At 55.6% G+C, this 16,983-nt stretch overlaps 1 protein-coding gene across 1 annotated transcript; it reads right to left on the bottom strand.

Annotated features, from left to right (window-relative positions):
* Positions 1-313: 313 nt before the first annotated feature.
* IQCA1L (IQ motif containing with AAA domain 1 like) lies at positions 314-15,572 on the bottom strand. The gene is made up of 19 exons (XM_032244988.1): positions 15,526-15,572; positions 14,595-14,922; positions 13,509-13,628; positions 13,028-13,213; positions 10,292-10,363; positions 8,699-8,904; positions 7,505-7,589; positions 6,922-7,047; positions 6,718-6,793; positions 6,218-6,324; positions 5,362-5,445; positions 5,213-5,271; positions 4,314-4,396; positions 4,053-4,160; positions 3,073-3,272; positions 2,509-2,595; positions 2,040-2,217; positions 1,404-1,642; positions 314-839 (listed from the first exon to the last, which is right to left on the bottom strand). The coding sequence occupies exons 1-19, from the start codon at positions 15,534-15,536 to the stop codon at positions 732-734; spliced, it is 2,463 nt and encodes an 820-aa protein (XP_032100879.1). The 5' UTR covers positions 15,537-15,572; the 3' UTR covers positions 314-731.
* Between the last annotated feature and the right edge of the window lie 1,411 nt (positions 15,573-16,983).

Here is a 16,983-nt window from a genome sequence, read left to right as displayed (position 1 = left end):
CATGTCCAGCAAAGCATTGGGTCTACCAGCAGCCCTTGCCCTGGTCACAAAGCCCCACCACTTCCCCACACCATTGCTGAGCCCTGCTCCCCAGCCCACTGCCCCCCGCTGCCCAAGCACCTTCACCGCCCAGACTTCCCAGACACTTTTGTTAGAATAGTCAAACCCTAGAGTAGAAGGGACCTTAGAAATTCCTGGTCCAATCTCTCTTCACTTTATAAGTAAGGAAACTGAGCCCCAGAGACAGGAAAGAACTCTCCGGGTCACACAGGAAGTTAGTGCCAAGTGGGGTCAGAACCAGGGACAGTTAACTTCTAGACTTGTGTGTTTTCTTTTTCTATACTGACTGCAGATCTTCCTTCTCCCCTCTCTCCTCTTCCTATTTTTTCTCCCTTAAATACTTTGAGGAAGAAGAGAGTCAGGGAGCCAGGATAGGACAATGACAAGGAATTGAAGACCTAGAAGTGGGGCTGAGGACAGGGATCGAGGGGCCAGAGCAGGGAGGTGGCAGTGAGCTGGCGAGGGCCAGGGCCCAGGAGAGAGGTGGGTGCCAGACGGTGGCAGACACAGGTGGGGGCACAGAAGGAAGGGTGGGAAGACACAGACATGGATGGACAAGGAGAGTCTGTCCCCAAGTCATCTGGGCATTTATGCCTCTGCCCCATCCCTTTACCCCTGGGCCACTACCCTGTCCCGCCCCACTAATCTCAGGTGCCCGAAGGCCTCAGCCATCACTTCCTTTTCTTCTTCTCCTTGGCCAGCTTGGCCTCCTCAGCCTCCAACCGGTCCATCCTGTGTTTCATGTTCTTCTTGCCCAATGGGGTCTTGAAGTACCAGTCCTGGGTTGATGGGCACAGGAGTGGTAAGGCCCTCGGACCCATCCTGACCTCACCCCTCCCCTTTTCTCAGACTCTGTTTTCTCAGCAGCCTTTTCTCTTGCCCAGGGTTTGGAGGTCCTACTAGAGCTGAGGCTTCCCTTGCTCCCCACCAAGTGCTTTAGGCATGATGTCGGCCATTCTCAGGGAACAAGCCCTCCTCCCTCCACACCTGCAGCCCTCTCTCCTGTGCTCCCAAGACCATCCTTGGGTGGGCACTGACTCAGGGGTAGGAAAGGCGGGTGCCAGCTGCTGTCAGAACCCACCAAGGGCTCCTGATACCTTGGTGGCCCTTCCAAGCCCCCACCCTCAGGGAAACAGGTGGGACAGCACCAAAGCCTTGGCATTTCCTGGTGATTTCCTGCTCCCTTCCCAGCTGAGCTCCACATGCATTTCCACCAATTGTTTTCTGGTAATTTGTGGGAGTTACAAATTACCAGAGGGAGGCGAGGGGTACGAGGTGTGATCTGGGGGGCCTGACTCGCCAAAGGCGCTGCTCACCCACAGCCCCTGCACCTGCTACCTCACCTTCAGGGACTCCTCCTCCTCCCTGTACACTGGATCCAGCTTCGACAGTTGTCCCAGGAACTCGGAGGCCACCAGGGGCCGCTTGGACAGTTGCAGGAACCGCCGCTCACTCAGCACCGACTGGATGGCTTGGAGAATGTGACCCGGTGTGTAGCCATCGGAGACCTTGGCCAGGGCACTGATGTCCAGGCGCTGGGTTGGCTGGATGCCCTGGGCCTCTATCATATGCTTCCAGAGCACTGCAGGCACGTGGAAGACATGGGGCTTGGAGGGGCAGTGGGCACCAGGGAGGGACATCAAGGCCTGAGCAGCCCCCGCCTGGATCTGGAAGGAGCTTTGTGCTCTGAGGGGCAGCTCCACATCATCAGCTCCCCTTCCCCTGAGGAGGTACCAGATCTCAAGCGAGGCAAGGGTCATCCTCCCAACTCAGCCTGAGGATGTGGAGACTGGGAGGACATAAACCACCTGCTTGTGCCCACAGAGCCGAAGCCAGGACCCAGGCCACTGGACTGCTTGTCTAGCAGCCCTTCCAGAAGACCTGGCTGTGGGGTGAGGGCTTACAGCAGCAATGGGGGATGGGGAGAGAAGTGGGCAGGCTTTGGGAGGAGCAGCCAGCCCTGAGTCCCCAGGCCTCACCATAGCGGGATGCGTAGTCAGGCCTGGGCATGAAGAGGATCCGCTCATAGACCCGGCACAGCCCCCGTATCTCAGCCAGCTGCGGCCGGGAGGTTGTCCCAATCAGCATCACACGGTCTCCAGGAGTCAGCAGCCGCAAGGCCTTGGTGAGGTCCTTCTTTATCCGCTTTGGATCTATCTGCTCCAGGGGAGGCAGCAGGAGTGGTGGGGCTGGGGCACAGTGGCCCAGTGTACGGGGCTCCCAAGTTCTCAGAGCACACGCCCCGCCCTCAGCCTCACCTCAGCCCTAGTGGTGTGAGGAGGCTGCCCATCTTGTTCTGAGACAAGGAAATTAGGTATGAGGAGTAGAGGGGACATGTGCCAGGACCCCGTGGGTGGGGTTTGGAGTGACTTGAATAAGCCCAGGCCTTCCAGCCCGGCCCCAGCTCATGCCACCGGCCACACAGCCTTCCCGTGCACGCTCCCTCACCTCCCTGTCTTCTTTGGGGATCTTCTTATAGAAATTCTTCTCAGCATTTCCAATCCAAATCACAGAGGGCTGTAGGAGCCGGGCTACCTGGATGGGTCGGAGAACAAAAATCAGATGTTAGATGTCCCTGGAGAAGGGTCATGTCCCTGCTGGTCAGAAGCCAGGACAAGGGCCGGCCTTGGGCAGGGGCTGACCTTAGAGACCAGTCTCCATTCTCTACACCTGCCAGCCCCACCCCCAGCCTGCTGCTGCACACACCTCATACCTCAGGGTAAACTGAGTCACTGCCCCCCATGGGGGACTGCATATCAAGCCTCATCCTACTGCATATTAAGCCCATGAAAAGGAACTTCTCTGTTTCCTCCCCTTTTTCTTCATTCCCCCACTATAGGGACTGCAGGGGGAACCCAAGCTCCTAGCCCAAGTTGGTAGGGAGATCTCACCAGTTCAGCACCTGAAATCACACCCAGTAGGCTGATGGGTGACCTCTTAGGCATAGAGCCCACCCTCCTCTCTTGCCACAGGTCTGAGAAACAGAAAGGCCAAAAGCTGGGGGCTCCAGACCTTGAAGACTATATGCACCATCATCTGTGCCCCGTTTCTGCCAGGATATTTGCCCAGCAGGTTGTCAGGGGACAGGTCGAACAGGTTGGCGCCAGTTTCTGTGCACACCGCCTTAACCAGCATCTTCTTCCCCATGCCAGAGGGGCCCACCAGGAGGATGGAGCGGATGAGCGGGGCCATGGCGTGGATATCCCGGGAGCCTAAGAGCAATGAAATGGGCCAGAGACAGATGACAGATCAGCAGCAGGAGTCAGGGTTGGAGTCAACGACTTGACTCTGCGTAAGGTCAGGCCAAGGGTCTGGGTCTGGGGCTGGGGAAGGAGGTGCAGATCATGGCATTCTACCTTCCCCAACACCAGCAGGTCCCCTAGTCCCTTAGGCCTGGGAGCCAGGAGTTGCAGCAGGGGATTTTGAATGGCCTAGCAGTCTCCAGCATGAAGAGGTGTATATGGGGCTGGGAGGGAGCCTGCTACCCCAGCCAATGCCCTGTTTTCCACTCCATGTGCTTCCACTCCTGGATTATCACATGGTGGAATTGAAAGGCACGAGACACGGGAGGCGGAAGTTGCAGTGAGCTGAGATCGCCCTACTGCACTCCAGCCTGAGCAACAGAATAAGATTCTGTTGCCACAAAAAAAAAAGAAAAAAAGAAGTCATGGAATAAACCACTTCAGAAAGCTTTTCAGCTCGGCTCAGCGGGTGCAGGGCTGGTCTTCCGGGAGCAGGACAGACCCCGGGTTGTCCCTCAGATTGGGTAAGGGCTGGCAGTATGGACTCCTCAGCAGGTCAAGGGCCTACATGATTTCTGGGGTGGCCCAATCTGGGTGTGAGCTCCAGCAGGGCCTAGGCAGGGCAGGAGGACCTGGGGCTTGGAGGCCCAGGTTGGACATGCCCACCTCAGCCACCCTACCCTGACCCCAGCCCTTACCCCGAGGGCTGCCTGCCCAGAGCTGGCTCCCCACACCCCCAGGGCCTCTCACCAAGCCGAAGGACAGCATACAAGGCCACGTTCTGTCGTATGTCAAACAGAGAGGGCATGGGCAACTTCTTTGCCAAACTCAGAGTGGATCCAAGATAGAGACAGTCACCTGTGGCAACATGTAGCCACTGAGTGGCAGGTACCCTCTCTGAGTGGCAATCAGGTAATCAGCCACAGGAAAGGTGTGGCTGGTGGGCAGGGCACAGGGGAGCCTTGGCACCCAGCTACAGACTGAGAACAGGCATTGTGGGAGGGGTCTCACCTATGTAGTCTTTCAATGCTACTGACTCACTCTTCCTTATAAGGCCAGCAATAACAAGCTCTTCATACAGAGACTCCACAGACCTGGCAGAGGATGGCACAGGAAGATGCCCCCCCCAGGGACATCAGCAAGTGACACAGGGAAAATGGAGACAGAGATGGGGGACTGTTGTCATGAAGACAGGGGATCAGTGGTTCTCATGACAAACATTCTGGTCAAAAATATCTACAGTGCCTGTAGACAGGCAGAACCAGATGTGGCACCAAGTCACCACCCCAGGAGGCAAGACTCCCACAGGGGGTGCTCTGTGAGAGGGGTGTGAAGAGGACAGAAGCCTCTGTGACACCCATCAGTCTGCCCCCTGCCCAAAGGTCCGCCATTAGAAATCCAGTCATTTGAGTGAAACGTTGCCCTTTTCTTAGAAACCACATTTAAGATGTGAGTGCCCCTGGGATGGACAGTCATTAAATTAAAGCAGCTGACATCAAGGCGCTTGTGAGCTCTCTTTACCAGACAAGTCAGTAGGAAGGGACCACTGATGAGTCCCTTAATTCCCCAGAGCGGGAAGTCCAGGGGGAAATGGCTTTGGCAGAGATATCTTGTTAAGGCAAAGGTTGGAGGGAGGATCTGGAAGTGCAGAGCAATGACCTGATTAGAAACTCCATTGACATCTTACTCTGCGTCTCACATGCCTTTACTTGATCCCCACGGCTATCACATGAGTTTGGCAGGGCAGGTCCTTGGTGAACAAGGCCAGGGAGTTGGAGAGGGAAAGCGACTTTCCCAGGGTCTCACAGCGGCAGAGCCAGGACTTGCTGCTGGGTGGGTGGGTGCATGGGCAGGTGGACTGGGACTTGCTCCACCACCACATGCAAAGTAGGCACCACAGGGCCTGCTACCTGTTTGGGGTCAGATCTTTTTCCTTCTTCTTTATCCCAGGTTTCTTCCCAGGTGTTTTCTGGTCAGAAACAAGCACATAGGTCATTGTGCCCTGTTCCTTGCCTCCCCTGTGTGCCCTCCCCTGCCCAGCCCCAGCCCCTGATCTTGCCTTTGGAGCCCTCAAGGGTCTTTCCTCCTCCTTGTCCACAGCCAGACGGAGGTTTCTCAGCTCCTGACGCATCAGTTCATCCACCTAGGGGAGACAGCAGAGGTGTGGCAGGGTGGCCTGGGGCTGGGAGGACAGGTGGGAGAGGAGCAGGCAGGCAGGGATGGGGAAGAGGGGAGGAGCCTTACGGAAGAGCCCAGTGAGCCTGATGAAAGCAGTGGGGACAGCCCTGGTGCCTTCCCACATGTTTCTCTGTGTTCCTCCCTCCCTCCTGGCACCTGTTCACATTCAGTCATAATCCTCTTCCTGCTCTCCCAAGAACCTGCTCTTAACAGCCTTCAATGTAGGGAGAAGCCCCCAGATGGAGTTCAAGCCCAAGACCCACCCCTGAGGTCTCTGTGACCTGAACAGTTGCATAACCTCTTAGCCTCCCTTTCTATTTGTACCATCAGGAAAACCATGGGTTGTGTGAAAGATCACATGATTGAACACTCCTGAAGCCCATGGCATGAGTGGGACGCATCATCAGAGGGTTCCTGAGGATGGTGGTGTGGTGTGGATACCCTGGCTTCGAGCCCCTCCCATACCCCACACCCCTGCTGCTTCAGCCCTGGGAGAAAGCAGGACCAGGGGGAGGCAGAGGAAGGTGAGAACTGACGTGGGCAGCAGGTGGAGCTAGGACCACGCATCAAGGCAGTGAAGTCTACAGAGGATGAGCTGTGGACCGGAGTTGGGGGTTCAGGACAAGAGAGAGGCAGAGAAATGGGTGGGGAGGAGCCCGAGTCTGGCTGGAAGTGCGGGGCAGGGGAGGAGGTGCAGGGTAGTGGCCTGCAGGGAAGCCCTGACCCCTCGCTCTCACCTGTATTCGGATCTCCAGCTCCACCTCCTTCCTCTTCTCCTCCCGGAGGGTCTCAGAGTCATAATTCTGACTGGGATGTACGCCCTCACACCGGTTCTTCCATAGGTCTGATCACAGAGAATGGATGGATGTGTGAAGGTCAGATTCCCGGGGGTACACACACATGCACACATAGAGACACAGGTGTGCACACAGGTCAGGAGCTGGGCCCTGGCTAGTTGCCCTGTCCCCACCCACCAGCCTGGCACTGCTTCTATCCAGACAGCAGACAGAGTTGACACCAAGGCCTGTGACCACAGGATTCAGACCCAAACCCATAACACCCCCACCCAAAAAATCACACCATACCCCTCCCTCTCCCCATTTGGCGTTGTCCCCTTTGCCCACACACCCACACTGCCACCTCATGGTCCACGTGGCAGACACCCACTTTCTCCAGGACCCAATGCCCCAGGGCCCATGAGGCACAGACACTCCTCCCCAGCCGTCTCCCCTCTTACTTAAGTATTCCTCATGCCCGGCACTGATCATAGGGATACATTTGGATGGCAATACTTGCAGCACCGCATCCACCTCCTAGAACAGAAACATCCTTTGACCTTGACTTCATTACCTCTGCCTAGCACAGACTCTGGCCCTAATCTTACCTGTACCCGTCTTCCTACCATGAGTCCCCCAAACCATGCATCCAGAAGGTGTCTTACCCCCTTCTTGGCCTTTTCTTCCTTTCCTTTCTTCTTCTTCTCTTTTTCATCCTTTTCTTTTTCCTTGCTCTTCTCTTTTTCCCTTTTTTTGTTCTCTTGGACCTGCATCTCCAGTTCCATTCTCACCTGTGACCAATGACACAAGACATTTCAGAGAAGATCGGGGGGATTTTACAGAAGAGAACCCAGGGCCTGAGACTGGGGTGGACCAAGGATTCCCTAGGCCTAGAGTAACTGATGGGGTTGGGACAGCTGAGCATGCAGACACTCCATCAGGGTCTGGTGAGAAAGGGTGCCCAAGAAGGAGCATTCTGGTCAGAGCCACTCTTCTCTTCTGGGCCATGGGAATCTGGAGTCACCACAGTCTCCCCGGACATCCTTCCTTTCCCCACCACAATGCCTGCTCTGGCCACAGCTGCTCCTTGCTCCTCTTCTGCATGCCGTCTTTCTAGCTGCATTTCCCCTAGCCACCTCTGCCTCCATTGAAGCTGATCCCCACCCCACCCCATCCCACTCACTATTCTCTGTAGTCTCTGGCTCCACCTGCCACAGAAAACCCCCTGTCCTTCCTCCAGCCAGGTACCTGTTCTGGAGTTTTGTCTGCAAAGATCAGGTAGGATCCACCTAAAGATTCATCTGGATAATCAGGGAACCGGCCAGTAAGGTCACTAAGTGAATATAAAATGATTGGACAGAAAGATGAATGAATGGATGGACAGATGGATGGATAGGTAGACAGAGAGGTGGGCAGAAGGGAGGGCGGGCAGATGGACAGATGGATAGACAGATGGAGAGATGAGCAGAAAGGTGGGTGGGTAGATAGGTGGATGCATGGATGGATAGATGGAGAGATGGGTAGAAGAATGGGTGGGTAGTGGGCAGATGGAGAGGTGGGTAGAAGAGAGGGTGGATAGGTAGATAGATGGATGAATGAATGGGGAGATGGAAAGGTGGATGGAAGGATGGGTAGGTGGATGGACAGATAGATGGAAAGGTGGGTAGAGGGGTGGGTGGGTGGACAGATGGATGGATAGATGGAGAGGTGAGTAGAAGGGTGGGTGGGTGGATGGACAGATGGATGGATAGATGGAAAGGTGGATAGAGGGGTGGGTGGGTGGACAGATGGATGGATAGATGGAGAGGTGGGTAGAGGGGTGGGTGGGTGGATGGATGGATAGATGGAGAGGTGGGTAGAGGGGTGGGTGGGTGGATGGACAGATGGATGGATAGATGGAGAGGGGGTAGAAGGGTGGGTAGGGTGGACAGAAGGATGGATAGAGAGAGGAGTAGAAGGGTGGGTGGGTGGACAGATGGATGGATAGGTGGAGAGGGGGGTAGAGGGGTGGGTGGGTGGATGGATGACAAATGGATGGATAGGTAGATGGAGAGGTGGATAAAAGGGTGAGTGGATGGATGGAGAATGCCAGAGAAAAAAAAGAACCAGGGAGATGGAGGGAGAGAGGGGAGGGATGGATTGTTCCCAACAGGAGGACAGATCACTCAAGGGGCATCCATGGGTGTTTTCCCCACCCTATCCTGGCACTTTCTCTCCATTGCGGCAATGGGAAGTCAGCTTTGGAGATGGTCCTGTAAGTTGGGGCCCCAAGGTTGAAACCAAGAGGGTCAGCAGTGTGTTGGGGACCTGGGCGTAGAGGAGAAAAGGGCCGATCTGGACTAGAAGGCAGAACTCATGTGGGGGATGGGGCGCGAGAAGCCCTGAGGGACACTAAGAGAAGGGAATGAAGGACTGAGGGTAGGGTCAGCTGAGGACACTGACTGGCACTCAATAAACCACTGTCGGATTTGCTCCTTCATTTTCTCCTTCATGTCAGGCCCCTCTGTCTCTGCGAGAGAATCATGGGTCTTCACCATTGCCGCCTGGAACTCCTCCTCCTTCTCCATCTGGCGGAGCCTCCGGCCATCCTCCCCTTGGCAGGCCTGGGAGATGATGCCCAGGTGCTCTACCTGGTTGGGTGAGGGGAGCTGGGGGAGTGGAAGAGAGGCTGAGGGGCTCAGGAGTGGGAGTGGGAGGAGCCAGAATCCAGTCTGGATGCAGCCCCCAGCCCCAGGCACAGACGTCTGTACCCACTCCTTCCCCAACACGATGCTCATGCAAGGCCTAGAACGCACGCCCACACAGAACAACGGGCATGCCTGCATCGGGAGAAACTGTGTTTGGAGCGGAATTCGTCTGTGTAAATTACTCTAATAATGAGTTCGCTAGATGCATCCGGGCTGGCCCCTGCCCGATTTCCCCAGCACACCCTCCCCTGGAGCCTCCGGCCCCAGCCCCTGCCCGCACCCCCGCCCCGCAGCCGAGTTGGCAGCCGCTCTCGCAGCCACTTTCCCGCCTCATTGGCTCCCAAATGTATTTTAAATATCACTCTGCGCAGAGACAATTACTGAAAACGCTGAGCTCACACTGTTGATAGGCCCGGGCGGCCAGGCTCATTCCTCACCCACTGCCGTGCGCAGACCCCTCCCTGCTGAAGCCAACCCCTGACTCTTTTGGCCTGCTCTCATCTCCTGGGGGTCCAGCCCTCTGGCCCCACAACAAGTCTCTGACCCCCACTCCCACATAGCAGCCGCTGGCCCCCTCCTCCTCCCAAGGATCCAAGCCTCCAGTGGTAGCCTCTCAGCCTGCAAGATGTCACCAGCCCTGGGAAGGCTTCCTTCCCTCCAATCCCCAGCCCAGCCCCTTCTGCAGCTTCCTCTGGCAGCCCCCTCTGGCAGCCAGGCCTCCACAGGATCTGCCCAGGGCAAAGCCCCTCCCCCAGGGAGGAGGCCCCCAACACCCCTCCAGTCTTGGCCTGCCTTTCCTGTCAGTGGAGACCAGCTGGGCAAGAAGACAGAGAACAGGGAACAGACAGACTCAAGGGGCCAGGCCTACTGACCGCAGACACACGTCTACACACAGGCACGCCACCTGGGAAGCCCTGGTTTGGGGCGTGTGTACCCACCCCGACACAGCCTCTGGTGTTTCCCTGTGGCTATCAGAGGCTTGGGGGGACAGTGTGGGTGCTCCTGCTGGCTTTGTGGCCTCCTCCCTCTGGGGGCCCACCCCTGCAGCCCCTCCTTCCAGCTGGGGGTGGGAACGTGGGGTCCAAGATGCTCTGCACAGTACCCCTCACCGGCCCCACAGGTGAGCTGCTGCCAGGGGCTGATCTCTACAAGATGAAGGGTATGAAGGCATATGGCCTAGGGGCTTTCCTGTCCTTCTGCCTCCTTCTCTCCCAGGCTCCCAGCCTGGCCTGAGTGGAGGGCACCATGGGCAATGTGGGGCCTGAAGAAGACTATGCTCTGGGGTGGGGGCCCTACCCTGGCCAGTCCTGTGTTCTGGGCCCCACCATGGTGGCCAGGTTGGGCTTACCATGCCAATGAACTCCATCTCCGTCCGCCGGTCCTGCCGAGTGCGTCTCCTCTGTAGGTAACCTTTCCACACCTGGCGGGGGGAGGAAGGGGACACATGGGAAACACGCTCTCCACCCTGCAGAAGCCTGTCTCTGAGAAGGTTGGAGAGGGTCATGCTAGAGGAGATTTCGGGCAGGGTGGGAGGAGCCCTGGGGAAGTTGCTCAGGGGCACACCGAGCAGGAGCAGCCTGGAAGAGTGGTTTCAGGTGGGCACTCAGGCCAACATCCCAGGGCCCCCCAGGGATTCCCTCCTTCCCCTCTCCACCATAATCTGCTGTCTCTTTTGAGGGACAGATCAGAGCTCAAGCACCCTGCACATTCCCTACACCACTCCCCAGAATCCCCAGAGCAACTGAAATCAATATTTGATTCCACCCAGGCACATAGACATTGGCGCTGTAGGGACTGTGCAGCTCCTCAAGGCCCAAGACCCCATCTGTGCAGAGGTGGACCTGTGCTCTTTCTCCCAGCCCAGCCACTTTCAGACTCCAGGATCACCGAGTGGGGCCGGACGGTAGGGACGTTGGGCAGAGGAAGGCAGAGCCAGGGCCCGGGCCAGACAGTGCTCGCCGTCTGCCTCATGGCCCCTCTAGGAGCAGGGACTGGTTCCTGCTTTTCTCCTCTGGCCTTCGTCCTCCCACGCCCGTGACCAGCACAGGCCAGGCCCGCCATGACTGGGTCCTTTATACATTCTTTCCTTCTGTCAGTGCTCTGGGTGACTGTAAGACCTGCACACAATATTTCTGTACTCCTGATGTCTGGCAACAGGGACAAAATGACCTGCTTTGGCCTCTAGGGGAAGTGGGATCCCATCTTTGGGGTCCAGGCTTCTTCAGTTTTTGATTTAGTGAGCCCTCCTGTCAAATGTCCTTCTCAGACAGACACTGGTAAAGTCACCCTGGCTCAGACAGGCATGCTCAGCGTACTGATTAGTAATGCACGAATCTACCCCATTTGCAGAGGATCCATCTTCATAGAGTCACTGTTGTTTGTTACTTGGTTGCCTGCTTTTGTCTTTTGGTGGGAAGGAGTTCTAAGTTTTCTCTAGTAGGCTAGGAGGCAGAAATTTTTGAGGTATTGGGACTTGAGAGAGAGAGAGGATGGGATGGGAGATTGATTTGAGAGAGAAAGAGGGCCCACCCCAGGTCAGCAGTTCCTGGAAAGAAACGGTGGCAAGAGGCTCCCGTGACAGGGTGGCCTTAGGGGCAGCGACACCATAGACCACTTTCTGTTCCTGCACTGGAATTTTCCCAGGGCTCCTCCAGTCTTTGGTCAAGCTGTTAACCACTACTACCAGGAGTCCACCTGTGTTAGCAGCATTTTAAGGAATGGTGGGAGAGGCCATGATCGCACACCAAGGCAGACAGCAAAGGCTGACCCAGAGAGGTGCAGAGTGGTGGCCCAGAGCAAAGGAGACGTGTGACAACCAGGTTGGCAAGAATGCCTGGTGAACCTTAGGGCAGAGAAGGGCTTTCTGCAGTGAAGTGAGACAGGGGTAAAATTATGGAAATTACGTTATTTCCGTGTTAAACTGTGACCCAGCAGGCAAAGAGCTTGGGGATGCTCAGATCACATCAGTTATCAAATTAATTCATCATGATCAAGTTTTCCTCCATCTTAGTTTCTGGGAGGCTCAGGATCCTTTTTTGTTTTAAGAGATGGGGTCTTGCTATGTTGCTCAGGGGTCAAGCAATACTCCAGCCTCAGCAGGATACATTTTAGTGGCTCATTTTCAACAGTCTTAAGAGTTTCTGGAGTGATCATCTATTCTGTTCTGCTACTCTCTCTCTTTTTTTGAAACAGAGTCATGCCCTGTCACCCAGGCTGGAGTACAGTGGCATGATCTGGGCTCACTGCAACCTCTGCCTCCCAGGTTCAAGCAATTCTTCTGCCTCAGCCTCCTCAGTAGCTGGGATTACAGGCACACACCACCACACACAGCTAATTTTTGTATTTCTAATAGAGATGGGGTTTTACCCTGTTGGTCAGGCTGGTCTCAAACTCCTGACCTCATGCCCGCCTCAGCCCCCCAAAATGATGGAATTACAGACATGAGCCACCACACCTGGCCTGTTCTGCTACTCTATTATGGACTTTTCTTCCCTAATTTTAATGATCCTTCTGTTTCTGGGACTTTTAAGGTATCCTACTCCAAACCCTTTTGAGAATAGAGATGTGGATTAAATAATAAACAAGAAAGATACATGCTTACTGACTGATTAAAGTACCGACTGGTTTAGAATCTAGCTGTGGAAACTGGGCGTTGTGGCTCACGACTGTAATCCTAGCACTTTGGGAGGCCGAGGTGGGCAGATCACTTGAGGTCAGGAGTTCGAGACCAGCCTGGCCAACATGGTGAAACCCATCTATACTAAAAATGCAAAAATTAGCTGGGTGTATTGGCAAAGGACTGTAGTTCCATCTACTCAGGAGGCTAACGCATGAGAATCACTTGAACCCAGGAGGCAGAGGTTGCTGAGATCACGCCACTGCACTTCAGCCTGGGCGACAGAACAAGACTCCATCTCCAAAAATAAATAAATAAATAAATAAAATTTTTAAAAATAAAAGAAAAAAATCTAGTTGTGGGGCTACAGAATTCAAGCACCTGCACTCCTGTGATCACTTGCTGAGCCCAGCAGCCTTCCTGAATGAGGTGACTGCCCTGGCCCTCCTCCTGGGCACCTAGGGTTACCTTCTGTATGGTGACAGCTGCTTGGCCCTGACTGAACTTGTGCCGTCCGTCCTCCCGAATCCTCCGATCCCGCTCCTCATCTCTTCGAATCTCTTGCATGAAGGTGGCTCGAAGCCGGCCTTGCCTCGCCCGCTCTGCCCTTTGCACTAGAATTATGGCCTCAGTCCGGTGCATTCCTGTAAAGCTCTGGCCAGAACAGGGGCAAAAGGGCAAGAGTACGTGAGGGAGAGCTTGCATCCAGGGCAGCCACTGGGAGACCAGCCGCCAAAGGATGCACCAGGGCACCATCCTCCCAGAGTATTTGGGAGCCCAAGTCTTGTCTTGGCATTAGAAGGTTACCATGAGCACAAGAACAGCCTTGAAGAAGGCCAGGGATTACCTAAAGGGCGCTCTGGTATAGGGCAGGGAGGGGCCTCTGCATTCTGGAGGCTTTCAGGAGAAGGGGAATGGAAGTATCTGGGAGGGTGTCACTCCTGTTTACCTTCCGGGAGGACACTGGCTCCAGTCTGGACAGGATCTCAGCCAGCATCAGCCTTTGCTCCCGCATAGCAGTGGACTGCTCCAGCAGGAAGTATTTGGGGATTGGAACCTCTAGGTCAGCCTTTGGGGCAGCATTGGGGGAGGAGGGTCAGAAATCAAAAGTCTGGGCCATCTGGCCAATCTATTACAATTTTCAGCTGCTGACACAGCCCCAGTACTGTTTTCCTCCATTTTAGAGTCCTGGGGTAGGAAGCTGAAAGGGTAATGGGCAGATGCCCCCAAGAGTCATTCCTCTCCTTTGCCCCCATCATCTGGCTGCAGTTGAATTCTGGAGGATTGTGGTAGGTGGTAGTGGTCTCAAACCTGGTTGTGCATCAGAATCAACTGGGAAACTCTTAAATGCAGATTCCTAGGTTCTCCCCAGACTACTACATCAGAATGGCAGGGCCTACAGAATCTTTTTTTTACCCCAAGTGCACTGCTGCAGCTGGTTGGGGAAACTTTGAGCTAGTCTTGGATATGAAGCAGTTACTGTACCCCAAGCTTAGGGCCAGACTGGAGGCCTCACCGAAGCTCTGTGCTCTAGAACAGCCTTCTAGAACTTGCTTGTGCACACAGATCACTGGAGGGTCTTGATAAAACGCTGGTGAAGATTTAGTGGGTTAGGGATGCAGTTTCTCATTTGAGATGTCAATGCTGCTGGTCCAGGGACCACACTTTGAGGAGCCTCTAGAGGACTCTCCTCACAATCTCCTGCAGTTCATGGGTCTTCCCAGTCATTCAGGGGACCTCACCCTGACTCCATCCAACTCCCAAGTACTTCATGCACCCACCCCCTTCCCAAATACCCTCCCCACAAGGTCAAAGCCCATCCTCTGATCTTCTTTGCCCTCCTTCCTTCCCTAGCAGGTGTCCCAACACCAGGAATATCCGTGGGGTGGTGGGTAGGCAGAGGGTGGTCGGCCCCACCCGACCCCAAGCTGTCCGGGGCATGGCTCTGTGTCCCAGGTGATCAAGGCCGGTCCGCCCCGCCTCTCCCCTCCCACTACCTGGCTGTGGGCGTGCCTTCGAGGCCGCACACACCTACCGGGGTGAGCTTGAGGTCCTGCAGCACGAGGTCCAGGCAGTGGTTCTCACACAGTTCCGCGCGCACCAGCTCGTCCTTGAGCTCCAGCACGCGCCCCGCCACGCTGTCCAGCAGGCGCCGCACCAGCCGCCTTTTCTGCGGCTGCACCAGCTGGTCGTAGACGGTGTCGAAGCGGCGCAGCAGCCCCAGGTAGTGCAGGTAGAGCGACCCGAGCCTGTACTGGAAGGTCTGCCGCTCCCGCGCGGGCACGGGTTCGAGGAGGGGCTGCTCTCGGTCCAGCAGCTCCTGCAGGGTCGCGTGGGAGGACTCCCAGAGGCGCTGGTAAGCTCTGGAGAGAGGGTGGCGGGCGCCACGTTCTCTGAGCCAAGGAGGAGTGGGGACACAGAGCTGCCCGGCCTTTTGAGGACTGTGGGCTCGGGGTGCCATGAGGTGTGATGTCACTCATAGCTCTGAAATGGACTTCAATGAGGTGAGGAGCCCGCAGGGCAATGAGTGAATGCCGATCTGGTCTTAGGGAGAGTGTAGGATTGGGCTGTGCCGTAGGATTAGCAGACAGAATGGGCATAACCTTTGGGGATTTGCGGGGAAGCCAGCCCAGACTGGGGCTCCAGTAAGGATGGGGTCTTTGGGAGTCAGGGACAGTGGCCCTCCAGGTGTGGGGGCAGCCCATGGGTGCTGCAGTGATCTGGGCTGGTGGGTGGGAAGTGGGGGTGAGGGATGAACGTGGAGGAGGGTCCCTTCCCCAGAGCAGAGCCCTGGTTCTGGAATTAACCACCCGAGGAAAGTTTGCACAGTGAAAGCTGCCAGGGTAGCAGCAGCAGCTGGGGCAGCCCAGCGGCCAAACCCCCACTCTGCACCAGCCTCTCAGGACAAGGAGGTGCTCTGCCATTTGTTCTCTGCCCTGGGGGCCCCACTCCAGCCCCTCACTCACCCCTCAGACATAGTCCCCACTTCTCCACACTGTCCTTTGTTTGCTGGTGGTGGAATTCACAGAACCTCTGTGGCTCCCTGACTCCACCCCCAGGGCCACAGGGCAGAACAGCCTGGTTTTAAGAGTTCTGACCCATTGTACCAGTGTTCTAGGGCTGAGGAGAGGGGGCTGGTGGATGCAGAATCGGGACACTTATCTCGGAGGCCGTCCTGGAAGCAGCACACTGAAGGGACCATGGGGCGGGTGGTGGCAGCCTCCCACAGATCAAGCTTTGGAAGCTTAGGGAAGAACATGACTAACTTCGGTCATTTTTCTTGTAAAGAACAAGTGAAATAAGTCTCTATTTGAAGCCCCCTAAAAGCTTTGGTGCTCTGGATACATCTGTCCTGAAGGCATTCCCCTTAGCAAGGCATCACTGCAGCTTCTCACCCTGAGTGGCCTCTGTTCCCTCTCTCAGCCCCCACCTCCTGAGCCCCACAGCCCTCCTTTGCTCTCTGGATGACAGCACAGAGGCCCATGTGGTAGAGGGAAAGGCACTGGTTTGGAGTCAGAAGGCCCTGAAGGCCCAAGTGCCACTTTGGGTGAAAGTGAGCATAACCACACTTGCCTCCCTGGGGCCTGCCAAGAGCTCACGCCATTCCCATGAGCCAGACCCCTGTGAAGGATCATGCTAGAAAGTGTAGCAGACGCTGTTCTGCATGCTTGGGGCTCACTTGGTCACCTGTGGGTTGCCCCCCCCCATCACTGCTACAGGCTCAGAAGACCATTTTTCCAAAAAGACAAAATATACCACTAGCAGCCTGAGGCTGGTCAGCTGGGGTAAGGTTTTTGGCTCAGTGTCACATTGAGGCTTATGACTGAGTAAATCTACGAGGAACCGGGCCAGGGAAAGAGGCAGAAGGGAAATAGCAGCAAGGAGCAAAGATAAGGACTCTTAACTCCAAGGTGCCTATGAGCTACCTGAGAGTCTCATTAAAATGCAGATTCCGGGCTGGGCATGGTGGCTCATGCCTGTAATTCCAGCACTTTGGGAGGCCAAGGCGGGCGGATCTCCTGAGGTTGGAAGTTCAAGACCAGCCCAGCCAATTTGGTGAAACCCTGTCCCTACTAAAAATACAAAAATTAGCCAGGCGTAGTGGTGCGTGCCTGTAATCCCAGCTACTCAGGAGGCTGAGGCAGGAGAATTGCTTGAACCCAGGAGGTGGAGGTTGCAGTAAGCCCAGATCATGCCACTGCACTCCAGCCTGGGCAACAGTGAAACCGTCTCAAAAATAAATAAATAAATAAATAAAATACAGATTCCGCTCCAGATGTGAGGAGGTGTCAAGAGCCTGCCTTTCTAACAGGCTCCCAGGTGCTACGACTCCTGCTGGCCTGGGTCATGCTTAGCAGAACAAGATGTGAACACAGGGCAGAGTGGGCGGGAGTGAGGCTTCGGGGGCAGATACCCTGAGTCTG

Source organism: Sapajus apella, unplaced genomic scaffold (genome assembly GCF_009761245.1).
Source record: "Sapajus apella isolate SASKATOON/1434 unplaced genomic scaffold, GSC_monkey_1.0 scaffold56, whole genome shotgun sequence".
NCBI lineage: Eukaryota > Metazoa > Chordata > Mammalia > Primates > Cebidae > Sapajus > Sapajus apella.
The sequence above is the reverse complement of the archived record's forward strand: the minus strand, read 5'-3'. Positions and strand labels throughout refer to the sequence as shown.

What these genes read in the sequence shown, in the direction of transcription:
- IQCA1L (XM_032244988.1), bottom strand. An exon ending in AAGAAAAGGCCAAGAAGGGG is followed by an intron (nt 6,794 to 6,921) that starts GTAAGACACCTT and finishes TTTCTGTTCTAG; the next exon opens with GAGGTGGATGCGGTGCTGCA. An exon ending in AAAGATCTGACCCCAAACAG is followed by an intron (nt 4,397 to 5,212) that starts GTAGCAGGCCCT and finishes ATCCTCTGCCAG; the next exon opens with GTCTGTGGAGTCTCTGTATG.